We start from the raw sequence: 24975 nt of genomic DNA, 5'->3' as shown, positions 1-24975 counted from the left end.
ACCCCTGCTGTAGAGGGCAGATGCCACATGCACTTACATACTAGGAAGCAATTTTCTCTTTTTATCGCTTCTCATCTCATTGCTTTATTTCTTGCTTCCTCTCTGCCTGTTTCTCTCTGTTCTCAGTTCAGTTCCAGTGAGCTTGATTGGCATTGCATTCTAATAATACCCCATACCCTTTACCAGCAATTTCCTTCACAAAGTTTTGGGGAGCCTAATTCTATATAGAAATGCCATTATGTCATGAACGCACCATCCGATCATAACCGCATTTTAATTGCATGTTGAGGGCCGTCTATTCATGGGTTGCATTTGTAGTCCTAAACGGCCATCTTGAGGACCAACACAGGTGTTTCAATTTGTCTGATTGGCATAGAACTAATGTTCTATGCAAATCAGAACACCAGTGTACCCATGAATAGAGCACACCTCCAAAACCACTTTCACTTCTGCCCAAAGGGAGCGCCATAAATAATGACCAGTTGTACAAGTTCCACCGCAGCTTCCTAGTGTCCCGACTGCTCTGCTCCACCTTAGGGCTGACACGCTTAATAGTGAATCCTAGCCGCATGCAGACTGGCTCACATGCAACATCCACTGGGTTGGCACTCGCTGGTGACTGGGTCGTAGCCAGTGGTTGGATAGGTGGTTTGTCTCAAGACCAGGCTTTTGAAGCAATTGGCCTCCCATATTTTCTATAATGCTGACTTTGTTGAGTATGACTTTCGTCAAGGATTTCCTCAGTTGTGTCGAGGGTTAATGCACTTTTTTTCTATGTTTCTCTCTCTCTCTTTCTCTCTATCTCTGTCTACCTTGTGTCTCTGATTAACGTTGTGCTGGTTATACAGCCAGTAGAGCAACTGTTATGTTGCTCTGGGATGCTATGATGGCCAAAGTAACATGTTACTGTGTGAGCATAAACCAAGGCTGTCTTACATGCATACACACACACACACACACACACACACACACACACACACACACACACACACACACACGCACACACACACACAGTTTTAGATTCTGTCATTGCTATTTGGTTCAGTAAGGTCACAGGTGTCAAGTCATTGGTGTCATGTTATCGTGTATATCGTCGCTGTTCAGCAACAAGCTAACTAAAAATGTAATTTCATTTTTCACAAGTTAGTGCTATTGAACACCCTTATGTCTGTGTGTTAGTAAAAGAAAAAAATATATATAGAGGGGGAGATAGAGGGTGAGAGGAAGGAGGGGAGCTAATTTAAGTACTTTCTCCGCCCCAGCGCACCACTGGTCCCAGACCACCTCCCATGGCCTTTAAACCAGAGATTGACTTTTTAACAGCATCCACTGGTTGACTTCTACACTGCTATGGTGGTGATTTCATGTCAAACTAGCACACAGAAAAACACCACACCACCACCCTCACTGCCTGACAACTTTCTTGTTTCGCTCTGTGAAATAGGGCAAGATCCTTTACTATGCGGCGGCCATTGGGCTGACATGTTTCAAAGTCACCTCAAAGGAGGCAAGACTGGCCCAGACGGCTCGCGTAGCGGTCCGGACACCTAGGCTCCAATGTAGCCTGACAGTGCATCGCAAGTTCGAGTCCCGTTCCCGCCGATCTGTGCTGCATGTCTCTCCCCATCTCTCTCTCTCTCCCTGTTTCCTGTCTGACTGTTATGAAGGCCGAAAAGATCCAAAAAATATCTTGGCAAAGGTGGCAAAACTAATAAACATCCTCACGTCAACCTTCTCCACCTCCTTTAATACGGCCTTGATTGAGAAACACCTTCCACTGCATCCTACTGTAGCCAAGGTGTGCTGCAAGAGTCGATGGTTTGTTCCAATATCGAGTCTGTCCACGTTGATTTATTGCAGCTGGGACAGAAGCCTCTTTGATGGGTTTGTACGAGAAGAGTGCCGTAATTAACTCTGTGATAAGTAGGATTCTATGGGAGGCATCAGCGGAGGAGAGAGAGAATTACAAAACAGCAGCAGGCTGTAACAAAACATCCCCGCAAAGACTTCTGCGTGGCAGCTTCATAAATTAAACACTGTGTCATTCGTCATACCCGGAAGCGTTTGTGTGTACTGTGTAGTGCCCATATAGAAGAGGAGGTTAAGAACTCCTATACCTTTGTTTGTTTTGTCCCCACTGACCGGCTAAACTGTGGCTTTGCTTACTCCGTGATTGTTTAAGAAAGGAGGTCATGTTTTGTGCAAGAAACTCCCATGATCCTCCGGGGCGGGGAACTCGTGCCCGTTCACCCTGCGCTGGCCACCATTCAGAGCGGCACACATACCCAGGCGTACAGGTTCTTCAGGGATGCCATTAATCTTTGGTTTCCGGCTCCACTCAAACCTCTCTTTCTGCCATCTTTGTCTGTCCTGAATCGTGCTGTAAGTCTTCCTCAGTCTCTTGCTGCTTGTTTTGCTGTCAGTACACTGGTACCCCCGCCCCCCACCCCCAGCTCTCATCTACATTCACTCACTTCTAGCCCCCGTACCTCTGTCTTCTGATCTCAGAAGGTCCTTGAAGTGTCGAGAACGATGGTGGATGTGGAGCCCCGGCTGAGGCTGGAATGCGCTATAGGCTGTAACTCAAGCCACTGAGCTGGCTTTGTGTCTGCAGGCAGGTGCTCACAATATACAGCCCATCAACCCTGCCTCTGCCTCCTCCTCCTCCCTTCACAGAGAGAGAACCCAGGCACACAGTGAGTGAGGGAGAGAGTCAGAGGTAAACTGTTAACAGGAGGCCATGAATTGCTGCCACAGAATTGTCCAGCAACTGTCAAAGTTTTGTATTTAATGTTTTATGTTTCTCCTGAGCTGCTTCTACTTCACCCTCAAGTGTTTAAAGAGTTCACCCCAAAATATATATTTTAATTTTTTTCCTATCGATTACTCACCCCATGGAGACTTTAATTCATGGATATGTTTTGGTTTGTTTTTGTCGCATTCATAAGTCAATAGTTTGATGTCCAGCAGTGGTTCCCTATGGAGACAAAAGGATCTCCTTTGTTCCCTATGGAGACACAAAGAGCTTCCCCAAATGTTGTCTTAAGAATGCGACAAAAACTATAAAATATCCATGAATTCAAGTCTCAATGGGGTGAGTAATCTATAGAAAAAAGTGTTTTGGGGGTGAACAATCCCTTTAAATTAGTACTCAGAGTGAGTTAAAATGTGTACTTTCTTTGTGGTGTGCAATCACTGTCTGTGGACAACATTAATGGCCCTTTTACCCACTTACTGTTGGTTGCTCGCGACTTTAGTGAACCGGAATTTAAGCCGACTCCACTGTTTCACTCTTAACGTCGCTATGGAGCGCATCCGTTACATGCCTAATGAAAGTGTGTGAGGGTACCGCTTGCCCTTTGGTTGTTAGTGAACAGGGGGAGGCTCTGCACGAATCACAAGGCATCCAGTCCAGCCTATAGGAATAGAAATGCAGACCATCTACACTACAGCAGGGGTCTTCAACGTTTTCAGGCCAAGGACCCCTTAACTGATAGAGAGATGAAGCAGGGACCCCCAGATTCCATATAGTTTCATCGTTTGACATACAATCGTACAATCATCAGTGTATATGTCAATTTGTGTTTTCAGATATTTAACCACTTGAACCATCAATACTTAACTCATTGAGTGCCTATCCCGAATTAGTTCGGGATATATGATCGTATCACAGGGTGCCTATCCCGAACAAGTTCGGGATATAAAAAAAAAAAAAAAAAAAAAAAAAAATTTTTTTTTTTTTTTTTGAAAAAAAATTTTTTGAATTTTTTTTTTTTTTTTTTGGACCCCATCAAATCTGGTGAACATGATTTCAATCGCGATTTTGCATGTTCCACCCCCATACAACCCCATCTAACATACAGGGCAGCCATTTTTGTTTACATTACATGTAAAACATAAGGGCGATTATCTCAAGAATGCCTGAACGGATTTCCAATCGGATTTTTTTGTTTGAAAGCTGTGAACAAACTGCACAAATCCACTCTGGATTGCATTGGATTTTTCAGAGCTCATTCTTCTCTGTTTTTTTCCCATGCATGAGGTGTGCAAGGTTTAATCATGGCTAAGTTGACGAAAATAAGGCTTCTAAAATGCTTGGTAGCCAATAGCTAACTTCAAGCTAACTTCATCCTCTTCCTGTACATGCAGTCATGCACAAAGGAAAGTGTTCAGGCAAGTCATGGCTGCAGGGCTTCTGCATATACCAGCATATCTCTATGGGATTTTCTCTGGCCACTGGGCGCCCTCTAGTGGTGAAAGGGGTGGCACTAAATGAGTTAATAAACTTGACCTTTCACTCTGTACTTAACCCATTTGTAGCCGATCCCGAGAATACTCGTGAAAAATACTCGAGTACTCGGAGTGCCGATCCCGAGTATACTCGAAAGTGCCGGCACGATTGGACTCGCCGATTCATCATCATCGCGGATCCACGTGCACAAAATAGTAATCCCTTAACATGGTAGCCGACGGTCTATCTAATCTTTAATGTCCATTTTCTCCAAAAAACACTTTTGAAGCCAAGGATGGCGTTAGATTCTCGCTATTATAACACAAGCTGAAAGGCAACGATCGGCCATTACTGCAACCGCATGGGATGATGACCACTTCCGGTGAATGACGTCATGATGTCAAACAGGAAATGTTTGCGCAATGGACTTCTGGCCTTCAAAATAAGAGACTGGCCGCGGACGGAGCAGGCGAAAGGCTCCTTTTCCCCCTCTACACCAAACGCCTTTGCCGAAAATAGCCGATCTACAAGCTCACAACGCCTCGCAGCGCGAGGCGTTGTGAGCTTGTAGATCTGCTATTGTCTAAAGTTCTCAGAATATGGACGTTAGGGTTCAAGTGGTTAATATAAAAAAGGAGAAAAAAAGGTTTCTATCACACAAAGATTTGAAGGACCCCCCTGTAGTACCTCTGAGTCTGAGCACCCCCTAGGGGTCCCGGAACCCCTGTTGAAGACCCCTGCACTACAGCATGACCAATTATTGACAACAAGTTAAATTACTCAGACGTAGCGAGCCGTCTATCACCGGTGTAATTCCACTGACGAAGCAGGCGAGCATTGATAATGGGCTGGGATTGGTTGGTTTTCCCTGGGACTGTAGGAGGCTAATGACAGTGGCATGTTGATGTACGATGTCCTAGTGAGAGACCCGCTCCCCGCTCCCCTATACTCATTTCCACACATGGTTAGCTCTTGGTCCTGTTCTCTTATTGGCCAGTTTGTTGTAGGCACTGATACTATACCCCTAGCATGGGGGAGGGGGTGTGTACTGTGGACTGACTTGTCTGCAACGGTCGTGCTGTAGTGGTGGCATTAACCTAGCCTTAGACCAGCGTGGCCGTTTGAAATCTAGATTTGTTTCTTTGAATTTGTTTCATTTTTACTTTACCTGTTAGCATTCCATAGTTTCCTTTTTGAGCGGTGGTCACACCGTCTCCATAGCGTGGCCGTGTGTGTATCCGTGCGTGTGTGTCTGTCTGTCTGTCTGTCTGTCTGTCTGTCTGTGTGTCTGTAGCCTCTGGTGTATGTAGCCTCAGTACCCTGGGTGACCAGAGAGGTGCTGTTGAGTCTAGCCTGGCCTGTGCATCAACTGCAACACACACACACACACACACACACACACACACACACACACACGCACCCCCCCCCCCCCCCACACACACACACACACACACACACAATTCAATTCAAAGGAGCTTATACATGTCTCCATAGCGTGCGGCCCGAGGGGAAGGGGGGAGGGGAGGGGGGGGGGGGTTGGTGGGTAAACCACCGCTCAGTTCACACGGGTGTGATTTTTTCTGTTAGTATGCCATTTGTTAGCCGTAGCATACACAGACAGTTTATTTCATCCTCCCGTGTGAATACAGTAGATGGGAAGTAGTTCTCAACATGCTCTGTGCATTTATTTTCTGTTCCTCTATAAAACGGTGGCAGATTGGCTCCCATCCAGTTCAACGGTTTGTTTTGTCGGAGCCAAAAGTCTCTGATCTCTCACTCTTTCATTGCTTTTGGAGGGAATGTTTCAAGAGGCTATTATTATAGGTCAAGCAAGTGCTCCTTTGGCCTTCTTCAGCCTTTTGCCAAGTTTGACGTTGAGGGCAGTCCGCCCCTTCCCACTCCCCTCCCTCGAGGCTCCCTCCCCTCCCCTCAGCCCCAGGCTAGCGGTCACTAGGGGGAGTTGTAGTGTAGTCAGCTGTGAACTTGCTGTGGAGTTCAGGATAAAGCAGAGTAGTCACTAATCCCTCTCGCCCTCTGCTATGAAAGGAAAGATGTGTTGTTAAATTGGACGGCGAAGGGACAGAAATAGAACCCCATACTGACCATTGAAGTCCCTTTGTCCATTTTCCCGCCATAAAATCCTAAGAAAACCATTTCTGTTCAATAAATGTGCAAGTTTCTCGGTTTTGTCTCCTCCCCTTTCTTAGTCCACTTCTTCCTGGGGTGCTCCTGTGTTTATTCCGTGTTTAAGGCAGAATCTTCAGACCCACTTCGTATCACTCAACGTCCCTCAAATGTCTCCCCTGTTGACTAATGCATGTCTTTAGTAAGGCTCTGTCTGGTTGGTATTCGGCCTGTGACATCACATCCTGTCCGAGTTGCAGAGCCTGCGTCAAAACCACGGTAGGAAGTTGAAGCGACCGGCCCTACTGGCCAAAGCTGGAACTGCAGGCGGGGTGAACCACATGCACGAGCAAAAGAGCGCGCCGCTGGGGTCTTGACGTTGGGTTCAATGGACGAAGAGCAACGGTCGTGACATAAGACGTTCATCAACGTAAGAAAAATGTGATCATCCAGATGATGCAATTCCCCCACAATGCACCTGGATTCTGCTTCTTCCGGGTGCTTCAAAACGCCACTGAGAACTTGCATTAAAATGAATAGCTGGGGGCGGGGCCGTCCGCTCTCTATTTTATATATTACTCTATGGTCAAAACCTGGAACCAGTAAGTGCAATGTCTAAAGACCAGATTGTGTTGTAAAACACTATTTTAATGTTTTCACTATATTTTCACGGTTGAGCTTCAAAGAGAAAATGTCAAGCCTCCTTTGGAGCTCAAATAACGCTCCAGATTTGACTGTGTGGGTTGACTTACACAGTATATGGTGCCCACTGATGCATTACCCACCTTGGCCTGTGAGTGAAAATGCTGCAGAATCTGCGTCAAACCTTGTGAGGAACCTCCATTGATCCCTGCCTGCCAAACTCCCTATAATAACCCTCCCTTTACCTGCTCGGCTATAATTAAAAGCTCCCCGGCCCTGCAGGCTGTGTGCATTAATTTGCTAAATATCCCGCTCTCTGTGTGTTGTCCCGGCTCACTGCTCACAGCACAGCCTGAAGACGAATGGATGGTGGAGCCTTCAGCACGGGAAGCAGCCTTGTCTGCAGCCTGTAACGCATGAAGCCCACCTGGCGCTTAAGCATAAGCACACGCTGCTTTTCTTCCAGTCTGTGTTAATGACTGCAGCCGTTCTCGCTGGCAGCGCACGGACCCCGCTCTCTTGCGCGTGCAGTCGTTCTTTCCCCCCCACTCTTGGCGGAAATACTCTTGACGACAAACTGTTTGGCGAGAACAGTCGTGCGCAAACGCCTTTTTTTTTGGTGGGTTCGGTGCGTAAGGCTTACAACACTCCCCCCTTCTGGTAGGGGTGGGAAGATAAGCGATATTATCATATATCGTGATAAAAAACACTTGCGATAATCCTATCGTGGAAATTTTATTTATTGAGATATCGTCCTCTATCACGCACTGGGATCCATTCACCTTTTATTTGCCGAGCTGCATATCCGGTACCACTTAAACCCTCTATAATTGGTAAAAGGGGTACTATAATTATGTACTTGGTACAGTCTTTTTTCACTCTCTATCAAATGTCTTTGCCAAAGAATAGCCGATCTACAAGCTCACAACGTGTCGTGATGTGACGCGTTGTGAGCTTGTAGATCAGCAATTTTTTGGCAAATGATCCGCCCAGGATAATGGATTGTGATTATCGCGATAATATCGTAAATCGCGACTTCTTTTGTCACAATTATCGTCATATGAAATTTTCATATCGTCCCATCCCTACCTTCTGGTATTACACAGTTTAGAGGCCAATTCATTAGTTACACTCAAACACATGTTTTTGCAATGCACACATATGCTGCTCACACACACAACCATTCATGCACCCAACACAATGTCATTGCAGTAGTTGTTTGGCCTCTCTATAACGGAGTGACAGCACTGGAGTGCAGCGCTGGTGGCACAGTGCGTGAAGTGACAGGCGGCTATGGCGGATGCGTCTGTGGTTGTGGGGCTGGAAGAGCTGTGCTACCGTCAGCATTTTGTCAGCCCTCCACTGCCCCGGCCCCTTCCCACCTCCACCCCCCGTCCTCTGATAACCTACAGTAGCAGTGGAGGAACGCACGGCGGTAGGCAAGAGGAGAAGGGGGGTGGGGGGGGTCGGTGTCAGAGAAGGCTTGTTTGCCGATTGGGTAAACATTCATTTACCCCCCAGCAGTCAAACGTGAAGTTAATCAAAGTGATTATGCATCGTAATCATCAGCATCTCCTCCCGGCCTCCAGTACGCTGGTGATCAGCGTATAATCATTCTGTGATCACGCTACAATTTTCCCATCTGGACGGGTGGGTGTGTGTATCCCCTTTTTTATGGTACGTGTCGTGCACACACACACACACACACAGAAAGGGACGTGTACATGTGTGTGCGGTGGCGCATGCATGCATACTGTACAGTCTTGTGCTTTAAGAGACATTGCCTCTCCACACAGGTAGTGATCATCTCTGCTCCAGAACATTTCTGCTCACACTGCCACAGGCTGTGCACCGGTGCAAAAGCATGAGCTCAGCACTGCCATATTGCTGTGGGAAACAGCAAGGAGATCATTATATAAGCAATTCCTTCCTTTTTATGGATATGGTTTTATCCCCATGCCCTCCGCTCTGACTTGACGAAGTGGTTTACTATTTTGTGAATGCTTTCTAATTTATAAATGAACGTGAAGAGAAAACTTGAAAAGCAAAAAGAAACCGGAACTGCTGAGTTTTGGTTATCTTTCTGAGATTCTTTTGGACAAGGTGATGCCATGGCAATTCTGCACTGTTGCAAATATTAGGTTATGTTAAGCAGAAGGGGAAAAAAGGTTGGGTTGCCAGAAGACGAGAAATGTCTTCCTGTCTTCAAAACATAAAGCATAGAATACATGTGCAGATCCTTATTACAGAGAAGCAGTTGGTGGTATTATTCAGACACAGTACATGTGATTATATTTCATTGGATTAAGTCGCATCCTTGAGGAAGTTGCTGGACATCATTTCAATTTTTTATTTTTGTTAACTATCCATTTTGTTCTAAAAGCTCCCAGTGTCAGTTGGTGAGGTATAGATGCAATTTACAGTAATGCATCCCTAAACCTTTTCCACCCATGGGACGTACAGTTTTAGAATCATCTTTTCTAAATGAATTTGCCTTTCTCCCTCCCCTGTAGGTGACGAGCTCCGGGGGACAATCTCTGTGCGTAAGAACAAGAGAGATCCTCGCTCCCTACTGGTGACCTTTGACCTGAAGGACAGAAAGCAGACTTATAGCCTGCAGTGACATTGCCTGTCACATGGCTTCTGATGACCAATCACCTTTTTTATGAACTGGAAGAAGCCCAGCATTAAATCAGTTATGACGGCTGAAAATCTTCGTTGTACATCTTTCATCCAAGTATGAATTGGGCAGAAACAGGAGGATGTTCTAGTCTGGCTGATGGTGTAATGAAACGCACTGCATTTAGTGTGACATGTTTTCATCCTGACCGTGGATTTCTTCCAGAATGTGTGACACTGATAAAAGAAAAGAAATCACTCTTGAACAACATGTAATGATTTGAAAGAGATAGGATTCCAAAACAAGATCTTTCATTTTGTAGGTTTGTTTCTGGTAATAAAGAAAATCTGTTATGCCAAATGATGCTTGTGTGATATTTTTTTGCCCCTTTTTCTGTATACCAAATTGTAAAAAGACAATTGTATAATATACATATTGAGTGATAATAAGTAGTAGATAATGATAAGCCGTTGATCATTTTGGCACTCTGAGTACAGCTATAACCAAAGTATATAATTTTCTTACATTTGTACACATACATTTTAACACTGGGGATTTCACTGCCTAGCCCCGCCATGTCCCCCTCTGTCCCATTTTTGGCTTTGTGACGTCTCTTGAGTTTGCATCATCCATATTCTGTGAGTTTACTTTACATACGTAGCTAAATTAATTTGAGCTTTTAAAAGGCTGACTAAAGCCTCTTTGCACACTCCATTGTGCAGCCCTGCTTACATTGAAAGGCCTTTTTCTATTCTCCCACTCCACAGAAGATGAATCCTAGACCTGGAGAGAAGGGAATAAAACGGGTGTTGTTTGGAATAGAATGTCTGCATTGTTGCATGGTTATTTGTCTCATGACATGTTTCTATCTGTGCCATCGTATATCCTAATACTGGTATGCCTTTATAGACATTTCATGCAATAGATCACATTTTCTATTACATTATCTATACATTGGTCCCCAGATGTTTAGCTTATGGTTAACATTGTTTTCTCACTTAACAGTACACAGAACAACACATATAAGTGTATACAGGGTATCTACAGTCATTTCTAAAATGAGAATTTAAGGACTTTTAAGACCTTTTTAGTACTTCTGGTTAAACATTAGAAAACAATAGCAGATCTACATGCTCACAACGCCTAGCAAGAGATCTATTATCTTCACAATAGAACAGATCGAGTCAAAACTAGGAAGATACAATTCAGAATGTCATGTGAAGCTTGACCAATCCTCTATAAAGGTGATCTCACCGATAATGCTGCGTCCTCATTGGCTAAAGGTTTATCTAGAAAGAAAGAAAGAGTAGCACTAGTATAGTGTGTTGCCCTGTTGGGCAACGACACTAATAATTGTAATGCCAACTCCTTCAATTCCAAGTGCTTGTCAGGGTGGGGTGGGGGGGGGGTCCCCAGTTAAAATATGATTATTTGGGGGGTTGTGGCCTGAAACGGCTGAGGACGACTGAGATACAGGATAGCCATAATAATAAGTCCAATCATAGTGTCTAATTTTGACAAGCGAACATTATGTGTAATTAGCCTAAAATACAACTGATATACAACTGATAAAATACAGGCCTATTCGTCCTCTGATCCATAAGGCATATATTTAGAGGCTATAGGCCATGCTAAATGAAAACATTTAACCTGCAAGGACTGGCTGCTGTAGCCTATGTGTATCGTTTATTTTAAACAAACCATTATTGTGTATACACTTTTTGTCTTTTTGATTTTATATTCCTTTTGTCACTATTTTTCGTTAATAGGCCTACAAACTCGCTCAAAAAGTCTGAAAAGCCAAGCGTGAACAGCTTAGGCCTACACGAAATCGTTTTTTCTTTTTGAAAATATGATCTTATTGATTCTAATAATAATGATAATAGTAGGCCTACTCATAATTATTGGCTTATGATAGACTAACGACAGTTTTTCGTCACAACCTCGTATCTCCAATAAGTTTTTGAAAATAGCAGATCTACAAGCACACAACGCCTTGCGGTGCGAGGCGTTGTGTGCTTGGCGTTGTGTGCTTGTAGATCGGTTATTTTCACTATTTTAAATCCTTTTTTAAAATGACAAATGCCAAAGGAACTGTCAATGGACATACAAGGTTTCCACCCGACAACAACGTTTTTTACTGGCCTATCCTAAATCAAGCCACCACGGCAGCAGCATCTACAGAAGAGAGAACGTTGTCCAAGGCCTGCATGTCAGCGGCATGGATGGAGCAGCTATAGCGTGGGCCTCTGGTTGACCCCATAGCTGAATCACTGCTCTCCAAGCATCATCTCAGCTGCTCTGGAGGGTAGATGGATCTTATCACCGCCAGGGCAGGGGAGAGAGGAGGTCAATTAATTATATGGGCTCGTCATTAACGAGCATGTGATCACTGGCGTATCAGGTCAAGGAGGAGGTAGCCTACACCAGACAGACACTGAAGAGTGCAGCTTCACGACGCTGTCAAAATAGAATATCCTAATCTATAGTGCAGGCAGTGTTTCTCCAAAAATGTCAAGGTCTCCCCTTAACTCTGACAGTGTACAAATGGAACCAAATGGACCCGTTAGGGTTCATTTGGTTCGATTTGTACACTGTCGGAGTTACAGATATGGGTCAATTTAGACCCCCATAAAGGACCCCACAGAGTCCCTATCCACTTTGAGAACCACGTACTGCTAGTGAATTAGACCTATTATAGTCTAAATCAATTTATCCAATTTGACATTCTGTGGTGATCAGCTAAATTAGAGATGTCAAACGGACAACTGTGTGATTAAGATATTAATTGTGTGCTCCAAGATAATGTGAATAAATGTGTTTTTTTTTTTTGTGTTTTTTTAAGCAATCGAAGATTTCGCCCAAAAAGCCATGCATGTTGGCCAACTAAAGTTTCTATTTAGTTCCTTCTTCTTTGGTCTCTCACAACAACACTCACAGCAGGGTCGTCCATGCTCCTCTCCGAGTCTCTCTCTCTCTCTCCGCTGCCAGGAGGAATGTGTTCTCCCGCCGGACAAGGAGGGAAGAAAGAGGAGCAGAAATCAATTACAATTATTCTCTGTTGACAATGTAATTAAAGCCAGAGCGGCCACGCAGCCAGGCTAATACAACCTGAGCACGAGCTCCGTTATCTGGAACGGCCGGAGATTTACAAGCTGCGGGGGCGCGCCGTGCATACGAAGTGATAGGCTATGGCGCGGGCCCCCACGTGTGTGTGTGTGTGTGTGTGTGTGTGTGTGTGTGTGTGTGTGTGTGTGTGTGTGTGTGTGTGTGTGTGTGTGTGTGTGTGTGTGTGCCTGCGTGCGTGCGTGCGTGTGTGTCACAGAAATAACAGGAATCCATAAAATATAAAGTTTAGAGATATCAAAGTGCCATCATCACAGTGCGGTAGGCCTATTTTATGCGTGCATCTATTCTGCATCTAGTGCCCTAAGGCAAGAGCAAGACCCAAATTCAGAGTGGACATTTTTAACTCAAATCTTTGCTTCTGGGTGTCCCCGGAACAAAATATTTTGAGATGGGGGTCCACGGCCAAATACATATCATTTGGGGGTCCTTGACTGACATGACAAAGTTTGAGAACCGCACAGGCCTAATAGGCCGATTCTACAAATGTCTTCTAAATCCTAACAGTTTTCAGATTTTTTTTTCAGTGGTTCTCAAACTTTGACATGTCAAGGATGATATGTATGCTATATGGTCGCGGACCCCCATCTTAAAATGTTTTGTTTCAGGGACCCCCAGAAGAAAGGATTTTAGTTAAAAATGTTCACTAATGTGGGTCTTGCCTTAAGCTATATGCAGAACTTATACTCGCCCTATTTTATAACGGCCCACCCATTTTGTAGGCATGAGGAGAATTTCTGCCCCCAGTTTCTGTGAATCTTTTTACTATTTTTACTATTTACACATTTTTCTTCTCTTTGTTGTTGAAAGGAAAGTGTTAGAATTATACTTTAGTCGTTATTTTTGTCTCGGATCTGTTGAAATAGCGAGGGACAGAAAATGCTCTGGGGGCAGAGTTCTCCTCTGCCTACAAAATGATGTCACGGCTTAAAAGCCCCATAGGCTGAGACGTCCGCCCAATTACAAAAAAAAAAAGAAGAAAAAAGAAAGTCTCCTCCACCTGCTTGCGTAAGACTTTGAACAAATGAGTAGCCTCCTCACCAAGACCTCGCCCACTTTTCTGCTTTTTTTTTTTTTTTTTACCTTGATCAATGCGCCTATGGGTGACGCACGAGGCCACGCACTGTATAGACTATAGAGCCTCGGGCATGTGTGCGTACATTCCACTACACGAGATATATATAGCGCACAGGCCATTTTTAGAAAGTTTTCAACAGTTCAACTTTCTGTAGACTTTGCAAAGGCATGCAGTCTATCGGCGTTCGTTCGTTCTAATGCCATAGTCAAAAAACAACATTTCAAAATGTATTAAATTAACACTCGGGGCTTTGTTTTGAAAATGTAGAAATATTAATGAAGTGAGCTAAATAAAGTATTTTATATTAAGAGGATTTACTTCATGGCATGTCAACCCTTCGCTGTCTGCTGCTGTCCTGTCCCAAAACTGCATGTCCTGAACTGAAATGACACATTGTAAAAATGGTATGGGGGTCGAGTGCAATGGTCTATCTGTACAAAAGGAGATCATAATATTGTAATGTAATTGTAGGCTATGGCTTCATGTACAGTACACTATACTGAACTCCACTACACCGAGTAGCTGCATTTAGCAACCCCACACTGCTCTCAAAGGCCATAGCCAATTTCTTTGAACCTGGGGTGCTGCACAGCCCCCCCTCCCTAAAAATGTACCCTGGAAATCCTTGCCAAACACGCCGCTTGCATGTTGTATCCCTACAACACACCCCTGGAGAGATGCTTGTATTAACCAGGCGTGAAAGAGTCAGTCCATGACATGTACGCACGCACAACAGTGGCTTGTGCGTGGCAATAACGCACACGCCCTCGTTCGCGTCTTTCGCCACGCGCGCGGTGTGTCCCTTTAAAAATCAGAATCCCAAGACCAATGATTTATCAAACTCCTATTATCAAGAAAATGTCAAGCGAAGGGCACCTTGCGCTGCACTGACGCAAACCCCAATCTTTCTCACGGAGGTATAGAAAGCTTTGCACTTGGCGGGAGTAAAGCCAGTCTACTTCCAGTCCTCCTCTTCTTTACAGCTGTTTCCAGCCTGCACCGATCACTGGGGGTCCGCACAAAATGGTAAGTTGCCTGTACACGCTTTCTTTTTCCTATAGGAATAATAGTGACTAGAGTGTAGCCATCGCGGGTGTAATTTGACACAAGGCATTTTCAGACTTTTTGACAGCTGAAATGGATCTGCTGTAGCTGTCCATGGTGCTGAAAGCAGAGGTGCTGAATTGCAGGTTGTGTGACTTGAAAACTTTAATCTATAGCCTATTAGGCTCTACTATGGAGTCTATGCAGGCTACTTGTTCCACTGATATGTGCTCAACGTCTTTGGAGATGGTTGTTTATCTTTGTCCAGGCGTTTATATTGATTTGCTTTTATTTTATTCACGTTTCATCTCATCTTATGTATTAACACATTTTATCTGAAACCAGATTATGATTGCCTGGCTGTAAGTGCATGATTGGAAACAATTAATTTGATGTTTTTTTTTTTACTCCCACCTCCATCCAATTATTAACAATTTCCTTTTTTTTTTTTTTTTTTTTTTTTTTTTTTTTACAACGTTGTGCTCTCTGGGTGTTATTTCCCTCTAAGCCAAATCCAAGGTGTAATTTGTTAATCCCTGCCGGGTCTGTTCGGCGCTGTAATGCCGGAGATCAAGCACGCCTGCCGGGGAGAGGGAAGCTGCCCAGAGCCCGGCAGCTTGTCTATTGCCCATAAAATCAGTGGATGTGTAGGGCTGAATGACATGGGAGAAATGAGGCGTAAAATTAAAGAATCTCGCAGTTAACGGCACACGCACCTCGCACGGGAGAGAATGCGAACCCCCAGCGAACTGTAAGCTGAAAACCCCAGAGCAGTGGAGACAAAACATGCGGCAAAAGGGAGCTTTTATTTTAAAATATCGCAACGGCACTGCCACTGTGGATATTTCCTACAATGTTGGAAATCATAAATATAGTAAAAAAGAAATAGAAAGAAATGTCCTGTTATCCACAGATTTTAACCGAAGCTGAGAGATACCGTATAGCCTGTGATGTTCCTTTGATGTGTTTTGTCTTTGTGCTGAATTTGTTTCGTTTAATAGCCTAATATATTTCAACCCAATGTTCCAGGATTTCTCCGACCAGAGGGAGATGCCCAAACAGACGGCGGCCAACGCGCCTGGCGGCGGCTACAACCAGCAGCAGCAGCCCGACGGAGCGCTGGGACTTACAGCAAATAAAGCGGAGAACACGCCGTGTCCGCCGGCGGTGGGTGGCGGTGTTCCCCACGCGCACCACCCGGCGCCCCAGCCGCCGTGCAACGAGAGCAAAACTTTTTGTCCTGCGGAAAATAAACCGGGGGGAGAACTGCTGGACCAGACCAGCAGTGGTAAAGTATATGGGACGTTTAAAAACGCCGCGCCCGCCGTTCCAGGATCCGTGTCGGCCTTCAGGACCGATCCCTCCGGCGGTGGTGGTGCCTCCGCCGACGCCGCTGCCCCTCAGGGCCGGGGGATGTCGGTCCAGTACGGGGAGCCCCAGAACAACGCCTCCTCGGGAAACTGGGTGGCCATGAGCCAGACCACCATCATATTGGGAACAGATGGCAACACGTCTGTTCAGCCTGCAGGCTGCGACGTGATGCCGGGGGTAAGTGTTGCTCGAATTAATTGTTTTCATTGAGAGCTTTGGCCCTATCAAACAAACGACCCGGGTCAGGGGAGATGGAGTACACGAGATTTAGGAGGATTAGTATAGGGCGAGATCCAATTAGGACGATATGCCATTGATAAGGGGTGATGGGGGGGATGGGGGTGCCGCTTGAAATCTCATCTACAGCCCGGGGAGATCCATTCTGATTGGTTTGAGATGGAATTAACTAAAATGCTTCATGTATAGCCTAACCCTATATGTGTCTTCGTGTAGCCTGTGGCCTGCTGTAGTCCACCTCAGAGAAATGACAATGGTTAATTCCAAGCACCAAGAGGAAAATGTTACACATGACATGAGGGATATAAGTGTGAATAGACAAATTAAACAACAACCAACGACAAACATGAACCTATAGACGATTTTGCGTCACTCTTTTTACATGTTGGAAGTCTGATGGTGATGTAGCTATAGAGGCCTACACCAAGAGCTAATTAAAAAATTAATAAACCATCAGTCAAAACTGATAGCCTAAATCGTCTGTTTGACATCCATCCAGCAGCACTATAGGCCTGTCACAACAGTCTAATGGCAATTATTTGACATAATCGCAATCGTTTTGTTGTCACAATCGTTGAAAAATGTTCATATATTTTAAAAGATTTTCGAAAATAGTGTAAACTATTTTCCACTATCATTGTTCTTTTTTTAAGTATACAGTTGTCAAAATATGTTTATGTGTAGGTTATGTGTCATATACTGCCATGTGCAACTTCAAAGCCTATACAAGCCAAAGAGAAATGTAATCGTCAACGAAAAAACAAACAAAACACAATTAAATCGTTAATTATTTGAGTGACAATTAATCGTCATGTAAAATGTCATAATCGTGACAGCCCTACCAGCCCGGAGAGTCCCTATAATAGCTGTCTGACTGTCCCTCATCATGCTCTGTCTGTCTCTGGGGACACACATGGTGACAGGCAGCGTGCTGTAATGCGTTACATAAGGTTGCGGATTCTACCCATTGTTCCATGATATCCCCAGGAGGGCTCTCCTCTCCTCTCCCGTTCCCCTATAGACCCCTACCTCAGTGTGTTTCTATTGATAAGCCCCCTCCTCTCCTCTTCTCGTCCGCCTCCCATGCATGCATGCTTTCCTCCATTCCCTTCCCTGGCTGGCACTGTGGCACACACAACCAGCAGCAAATATGTTTTCGTTGTAATGAACATGAATTCACACGTGTCGCTGATTTGAATGAGCTTGATTGGTGGTCTGAAATGTGTAAGCCTTTCGGAAATATCAATGGTATAACCTCCCTCCCAATGTATGAATGAATGAACCGTTTGTAAAGCGATTATTTGAGCACTTGGAAAAGCTCTGTAAAAATGCAATTCATAACCAACGATTGAAGTATGTGCCTGTTCGACTGTGGTCATTAACCATGTGTATGCCCCCTCACAAAGTCTTAATTCGTGGATTGTGGTCAAGTGTAATCGAATAGAGGATTCATTTTTGATGAAGAAATAGAGAGAGAGCAAAAAAAGACATACAAAAAAAAAACTAGCCTTTTCAGAATGACCACCAATCCCCCTTTTCCCAGGCCGACGATGATGACGATGATGAAGGGGGAGATGAGAATAAGGCCAGAGGAAACTGGACCAATAAAATGGATTTTATTCTATCCATGGTGGGCTATGCCGTGGGGCTGGGGAACGTGTGGCGCTTCCCTTACCTTGCCTTCCAAAATGGTGGAGGTAAGAGTCTGAGAGTGGACCAACACAACTTGTCCAACACTGCAACGAACCGTTAAAAAAAGAAGAAAGTCTGTCTTGACTCTTTCTTGAGAGAAGAAATAAAATAAAAAAAGTAAATTTTTGTTTTCTTTTCTTTTTTTTTTAATAATTATTACGGGTTAATAATAAAAGTGGGGGGCACTTTTATTATTAACCCGTTCCATCATTTAATTTGAATGCCTCTGGTTTAATTTATTTGATTTAATTATCACAGTAATATTTTCGTATACAGTAGTAGATATAGACACGGGTTTATGGTCACTGAAAGTGTAAAAAAAGAAGAAGAAAAAATATATTTCGTTCATTCTTAACGAAATTTGCCAAATTCTTCTTCTAAGTATTATTATTATTAGCCTATTATTATTATTTGACAACAACATGCACCAATAGGGTATTTTATTAGTTAGATACATTTTTGCCTACAGTGTGGGAGAGAAGTAGCAAAATAGAGGCTAAATGTAATTCCATTCGCTTCTCATGTCATGTGAATACAATATATAGGCCCGCACAGTGTTCGAGCATAATCCATTCATGGACATGTTCTTTTTTGATTGGTTTTAATCTTTTGGTCATACAGTGTCAATCCTCCGTGTTAATTTGTAAGAGTGACAGGTTTTGTATAGGTCATATTTGCATTGGGCTTTAACAGTAGGCCTAAATTGCTTCGGAGTTGATACATTGTAGCCTGATTGTAGACATTGCCCCACCATAGGTGCCTTCCTGATCCCCTACCTGACAATGTTGGGGATCGCCGGGATCCCCATCTTCCTGCTGGAGGTGTCCCTGGGACAGTTTGCCAGCCAGGGGCCCGTGTCAGTATGGAAAGCTATCCCGGCCCTCCAAGGTAAACTGCGCCAACTTAGCTTTTTCCCACGCTATAATATATGCATGGAAGAATAAAGTTAAAATAAAATAAAACAACAACATATCTATATCATGTCTTCTGAACAAAGCTCTTCAACCTTGCTTATAAGAGAGTAATTGATATCATCTCGTCTCGTTTATTTATTTTAGGTTGCGGGATTGCCATGTTGATAATATCTGTCTTGATAGCCATATACTATAATATTATTATGTGCTGGACACTATACTACCTGTTCGCTTCGTTGAAGGGCTCACTGCCATGGGCTAACTGTAGGAATGAGTGGAACACGGTGGAGTGTAAGGACAAAGACATGCTGCTCCTAGGTAAGAGACAACGCACAGGAACACGCACACGCACGCATGCACACCCACGCACAGGCAGGCACCTGCACACATAGATAGACATCAAAGTGGGCTTGAGCCCCTTCCCCTTTATCCCTCTGTAAAAAGTGCCCTCTCCAGAGTCTGGGAAAAAACTGGATTCATGGTCTGGAGTCCAGACCATGAATCCATTTTTTTTTTCTTTTTTTTTTACATGGTGAAAGAAATGCAAATGCCCCTCTTTCCATGCCATACCTGAAGGCAGCGTTCAAGCCTTGTCCAAACTCTCATGAACTAGAATGCAGCCTCTTTGAAACTTCAAAGAATTACCAGTCGCCTATTGACTTGATTATATATGCTTAGTTTATTGTGGTAACAACAAGTACCGAAAATAGCCGACCTCCAAGCTCGCATAAAGTGTCGCAGCGTGAGCTTGGAGGTCTGCTATTTTCGATGTTTTCACCAAAAGGCCCTTTTAGAAATGTCAGCCCCTGCCTCTCTAACATTCTCTGCACATCCCTGCACACACATGCACGCACGCACACACCAACACACCAACACATCTACACATGCATGCATGCACATATAACGTCTCCAAATGCGCCTCTCTCGCTCTACTATATGCGCAATGCGTCATGCGCTCTTTCCGTTGAGATGTTCTGTAGAGCTGCAGTATAATAATGACTTATGGCCTGGCTGCCACTGTGCACCTATGCAGCGTTATGTTCTTCTTGTCCAACTTGTTACTTTTGTTATTGAGTTAATATCGAAACGATGATGAATTTCGTCTCTATTCATTGACTGCCACATCATGGAATTTTACAATACTGTACAAGTAATCTGCTATGTGCTATTGTTTCTTTTACACAATGGAAATGAGCTAGTAGTAGGGATAAAGTTTTAATGTGGGTCATTCTCTTTCGGGGGGAAAAAAAAGTAGGCTACCAGACAAACATTTACTCGATCCTTATGGTCAACTTTTATGTCCTTTTTATTTGGGGCTTGTAATGTGCAACCGAAACCACGTTTAGAGCTGCTTATAAATGAAAGTGCACGGTGGAATTAACAAATAAATGTCTAGAAATTAGAACGGGGATATTCAACGCACCACAGAATCGAAAAACGTCCGAAATTTCCGTTCAAATCATGTAATATTACCGTTATGCGTTATTTGTCAATTCAGCACAAAAACTGCTTGCTTGACAAATTTACTGTATGCTGGTGCTGCAGTGCCGCAGTGTACCCGAGACTGACCTCTCCTGGTCGGACTAGGTATTACCTCGGCTACTGTACAAGCAAAAAACCTAGCTCTCTCTCTCTCTCTCTCTCTCTCTCTCTCTCTCTCTCTCTCTCTCTCTCTCTCTCTCTCTCTCTCTCTCTCTCTCTCTCTCTCTCTCTCTAGCCTTCTAATGCATGGGAAACATACCTTTACATTGCCAAAGCAAATACACTTAAAATCATTCAAAACCAAGAAATGTAGTACAATTAAAATATAAAACAATGTGTATTATTTAAAGACACTTAAAATGTATCTTAAATCTCTCTCTCTCTCTCTCTCTCTCTCTCTCTCTCTCTCTCTCTCTCTCTCTCTCTCTCTCTCTCTCTCTCTCTCTCTCTCTCTCTCGCTGTGTATTCTCCTAAATTGTCATGACTAAATAGCATCACTTATGCAGAATCAGTGTGATGATATGGTTAGACAAATTAGACTTATATGCCCGTCCATCTATGGTAATTTGATAGGCTATGAATTCAATAAATGAACAGTATATTGAAATGGTATAACATGCTAGAATAATTAAATTACAGATAAAAAAGAGTGTGATAAATTATGTAAGCTATTAGCAACAATAGGACAAAGGAACATAAAACATGAATATGAATCAGCGTTACTGTAAAGTTTTAGTAGAGTAGTAAAGTAAAGACGACCGATACAAACATAAATGTTTTGTGATGTGATGTTTTAGTGATAGATAGCTATGTTACATTTCTTAAGGATCAGTGTGGACACTACCATCCACTTCAATTGAGAAAGATATTTTTCATCTTTATCTTTATCTTTATCTTGCCCAGTGGGAATGAGCCCTTGAACAGTGTTGATCCCCAAAAGGAGATAATACATTTGATTTGTAACGTAATACATTTCTGCAAATCACTAAGTGCTATGGAGGTTTGCTGCTTGCCAAAAGGTGACTGGTCAGCTGATCTGCCACCTTAGCTACATGCCTTTAGTTAGAGCAGTTATTTTTGGCAAGAGACGCCCTCGCACGAATTAAGGACACCTCAGGCACCGCTTTACACATTGCTGCCCCTTTTTTTCCCCTCACAGGGAGGTGCCTTGCTAGTGACACAGTAGCCTCGGAAACCCAGACTTTTATTTTGGCGATAGGAAGAAAAAAAGTGACACAGTGACACAGTGTCACACATGACACATTTTCCTACTTTTCCAAGCCATTGAGAATGAAGAAAGCCTGCAAGTCCCTGAGTTTATCCCACACTTCTGATTCCACATCCACGATGATGCTGGAACTTCTATATTATTTAAATACATTGTGATTATACTTGGAGGAAGATTTTCTTTCTCAAAAAAGAAAAGAAAAAAAGTCACTGCTAGCTTTTTATGTGTTTCTGGTAATATCATTGTCCACTCATTTTGTATGTCCGTGGCAAAAATGGAATTTGACAAAAGAAATGTCCACCACAAGCCAAGCCAGCATGGCGATGACCTTTGGCTGTCCCACGCAACACACCATATAACCCTGTGTTCCAATGTCTACTGTTGATGTGTTGTTGGTTTGTGAACAGACACGTGTATTCTGCGGGACAGAAACATCAGTTCCATAAAGAACTCAACGTTCTGTCTGTCCGCCAACGCTGTGGGAAACCTGAGCAAGCTGCTCAACATGACACATGATAACAAGACATACGTCAGCCCCAGCGAGGAGTACTTCAAGTAAGTGCACCGTCCATGGGGCCTGCTTTGTGTACTTACCTATAGTTTATATTTATAATGCACAAATAGAGGAATGGAGTCCCACACACTGTCTTCACTTACAAATAAAATGTATTTTATTTGGCAACGTTTCGTTCGTAAAAGTTCACGGCTCCAACGCACCTGTCCCTGTTAGGTGTGCAAAAGGACTTTTTACTTCTATATTTATACTGCACAAATAGCAGATCTACAAGCTCACAACTCGTGGGCTTGTAGTGCTACTTCTACACTTTGTGAGCTTATATAGGCTATGTTTTGGCAAACGAACACAGCCCACTTTAATTTAGCTCAACCCAAAAGTATACCGTGCAATTTTACATGCAGAGTTAAATGAAATCTTGTGACATAGGCTGATCAGGAAATGTGTTTTAACACTCTCAAATAAACATTGTTCATTCAAAAATACGCATCAGTGACGAATCAACACTTGATCACAAGTTTATAAGCTATATTTCCTCGATTTCTGGCCAATTCTCTTTTACCTAATGCAGCCTAGATCATTTTAATCTTGTTTCTCATATTGTAACTATAATTATACACACGTTTAAAGATCAGTGTTGCTTTTTGTGTGCTTTTAAAAAAAGAAATCCCCATTCCAGTGTTACATTCTCCCCTTTCTTCCCCATCACAGGTACAATGTGTTACACATTTCTAAAGGCATTGAATACCCTGGAGACCTCCGCTGGCCATTGGCAGGCTGCCTCTGCCTGGCCTGGCTTATTGTCTATGCCTCCTTGGCCAAAGGAATCAAGTCATCAGGAAAGGTACAGTGGAAGTCTCCTTGGGTCCTCTTCTTTGCTACCCCGTTGTTCCCTCCTTTGGCCACTAGGAGGTGGACATGAGTTCTAAGTTTTCAATAGAGAATTCTTGTTGAGGGCTGCCCTCTAGAGGATATTTGAACGAGGTGCAGAGTTCTGCACCACCACTCCACTCCGGAGCATGAGTATGAATTATAATGTTCATCCACACAGGGCTGTTTTCACAGTGGATGCAAAGTAGCTTTTAATTAAGAAGTTGCTCTCTCTTTGAAAAAAAAAAAAAAAAAAAAAAGTTGCTCTCTGTTGACAAAACACTGAATCTATATGTTTTTGTAGTTTATTTGACATTTAAAATGTGGGGTATATTTCCTAATAACGAATATTCTTACTATGCTGCAGAGTAAAATAGGCCTACTAAATGTTCTTTTAAAGTGCCAGGGGTTGTGATTTATTTGTATAAAAAAAAAATATATATATGTTATATAGCTCACAAAATGTATCTCTGGAACCGAGTCAAACTAAATGTGATCCCTCAACTTTCAAGTGCTTGTCAGGATGGATGGGTGGTACCAAATTCAAATATGATTATTTTCGTTGGTCCCCACCCAGTTCAAAAATAAATTGATTGAAATTATTTTGGGGGGTCGTGGCCTGAAAAGGTTGAGAACCACTGGATTAGAACAGCGGTTCTCAATGTAGATTAATTCCAGGGACTCTGTGGGTTCATTTATGGGGGTCTAAATTTACCTTAAATGAACCCTAACAGGTTCGTTTGGTTCCATTTGTACACTGTCAGAGTTAAGGGGAGACCTTGCAATTTGAAAGGTTGAGAAGGTTGAGAAGGTTGGACTAGAGCAGGGTTTCCCAAAGGGAAACCCTGCTCTAGTCCAGTGGTCCAGTGGTCCAGTGGTCCAGTGGTTCAGGGGTGGTCCAGGGGTTTCCCTATAGGGTGCCGTGATGCCAGTCGAGTTCAGGGCTGCCGCAGAATACTTTGATAACATTTGGAATTCATCAATATCATTTCAGTTTAACCACTTAGAACCTCTATGCTGCTTAGTAAAACAGATCTAATTTGCACTGTACTTTTTCCATGTCAACTCTCCCTCAACTCTCTTCACCAAAAACAGCCGATCTACAAGCTCACAACACGTCACAACGTGACGCGTTGTGAGCCTGTAGAGCTTGTAGATCGGCTGTTTTTAGAATAAGGATGCTGGGGTTCAAGTGGTTAAATGTAAATTATAAAAGCTATTTTCAATCTGTTCTAATGGAAAGGGATATTTCTCTGTGACATATGTGATGTGTATCCCTGTTCAGGTGGTGTATTTCACAGCCACATTCCCCTACGTGGTGCTGGTCATCCTCCTGATCAGAGGAGTGACTCTGCCTGGTGCTGGAGACGGCATCCTGTACTTCATCACACCAAAGTGGGAGAAACTCAGCGACGCAAAGGTACACGGCTGCTCCTCTCTTCTCCCCCCAGACCCTCACATACACTCTACCACAGTGTTCAGACACATCTTTATGGGTCGCGAGTAGGGATGGGACAGACTGTAATCGTTATTATCGTTTATCGTGATAAAAAACACTCACGATAATCGTATCGTGGAGATGAAAATGTGTCCTCTGTCATACTCTGGGATCAATTCTCACCTTTTATTTGCCGAGCTGCATATTTAAACCCTCTATAATTGGTAAAACAGACCTGGAAATAACGTGATACGTGGGTCTCCATATATGGGTAACTGGTCTGATATACATCACTGGCCAGATGGCCAAGAATTGGCACGACCTTGCATGTCGCCCTGAGGCGTCTTACTAGTGTTTATATCGA

At 43.5% G+C, this 24975-nt stretch overlaps 2 protein-coding genes across 3 annotated transcripts in view; both read left to right on the top strand.

Annotated features, from left to right (window-relative positions):
- The window catches only part of prmt3 (protein arginine methyltransferase 3), a 101592-nt gene extending 91724 nt beyond the window's left edge, over positions 1 to 9868 (top strand). Inside the window, exon 16 of the mRNA XM_080729450.1 lies at positions 9511 to 9868. Coding sequence (XP_080585576.1) covers positions 9511 to 9620 — 110 coding nt within the window. The 3' untranslated portion in view covers positions 9621 to 9868. The remainder of the gene's footprint in view (positions 1 to 9510) is intronic.
- A 6017-nt stretch (positions 9869 to 15885) lies between these two features.
- slc6a5 (solute carrier family 6 member 5) overlaps positions 15886 to 24975 on the top strand; it is a gene marked incomplete at both ends in the record, with an annotated part of 23033 nt that continues 13943 nt past the window's right edge. Inside the window, 7 exons of one of the 2 annotated variants that reach the window (XM_080729684.1) lie at positions 15886 to 16413; positions 18017 to 18170; positions 18922 to 19053; positions 19224 to 19397; positions 22197 to 22344; positions 23015 to 23147; positions 24459 to 24593. In XM_080729684.1, the coding sequence (XP_080585810.1) occupies positions 15886 to 16413; positions 18017 to 18170; positions 18922 to 19053; positions 19224 to 19397; positions 22197 to 22344; positions 23015 to 23147; positions 24459 to 24593 (1404 nt within the window). The remainder of the gene's footprint in view (positions 16414 to 18016; positions 18171 to 18921; positions 19054 to 19223; positions 19398 to 22196; positions 22345 to 23014; positions 23148 to 24458; positions 24594 to 24975) is intronic. The other variant, XM_080729685.1, reaches the window with a different exon arrangement.

Source organism: Nannobrachium achirus, assembly GCF_963921795.1.
Source record: "Nannobrachium achirus genome assembly, chromosome: 7".
Taxonomy (NCBI): Eukaryota; Metazoa; Chordata; class Actinopteri; order Myctophiformes; family Myctophidae; genus Nannobrachium; species Nannobrachium achirus.
Note: the sequence above shows the minus strand (reverse complement) of the source record. Positions and strands in the feature narration are given on the sequence as shown.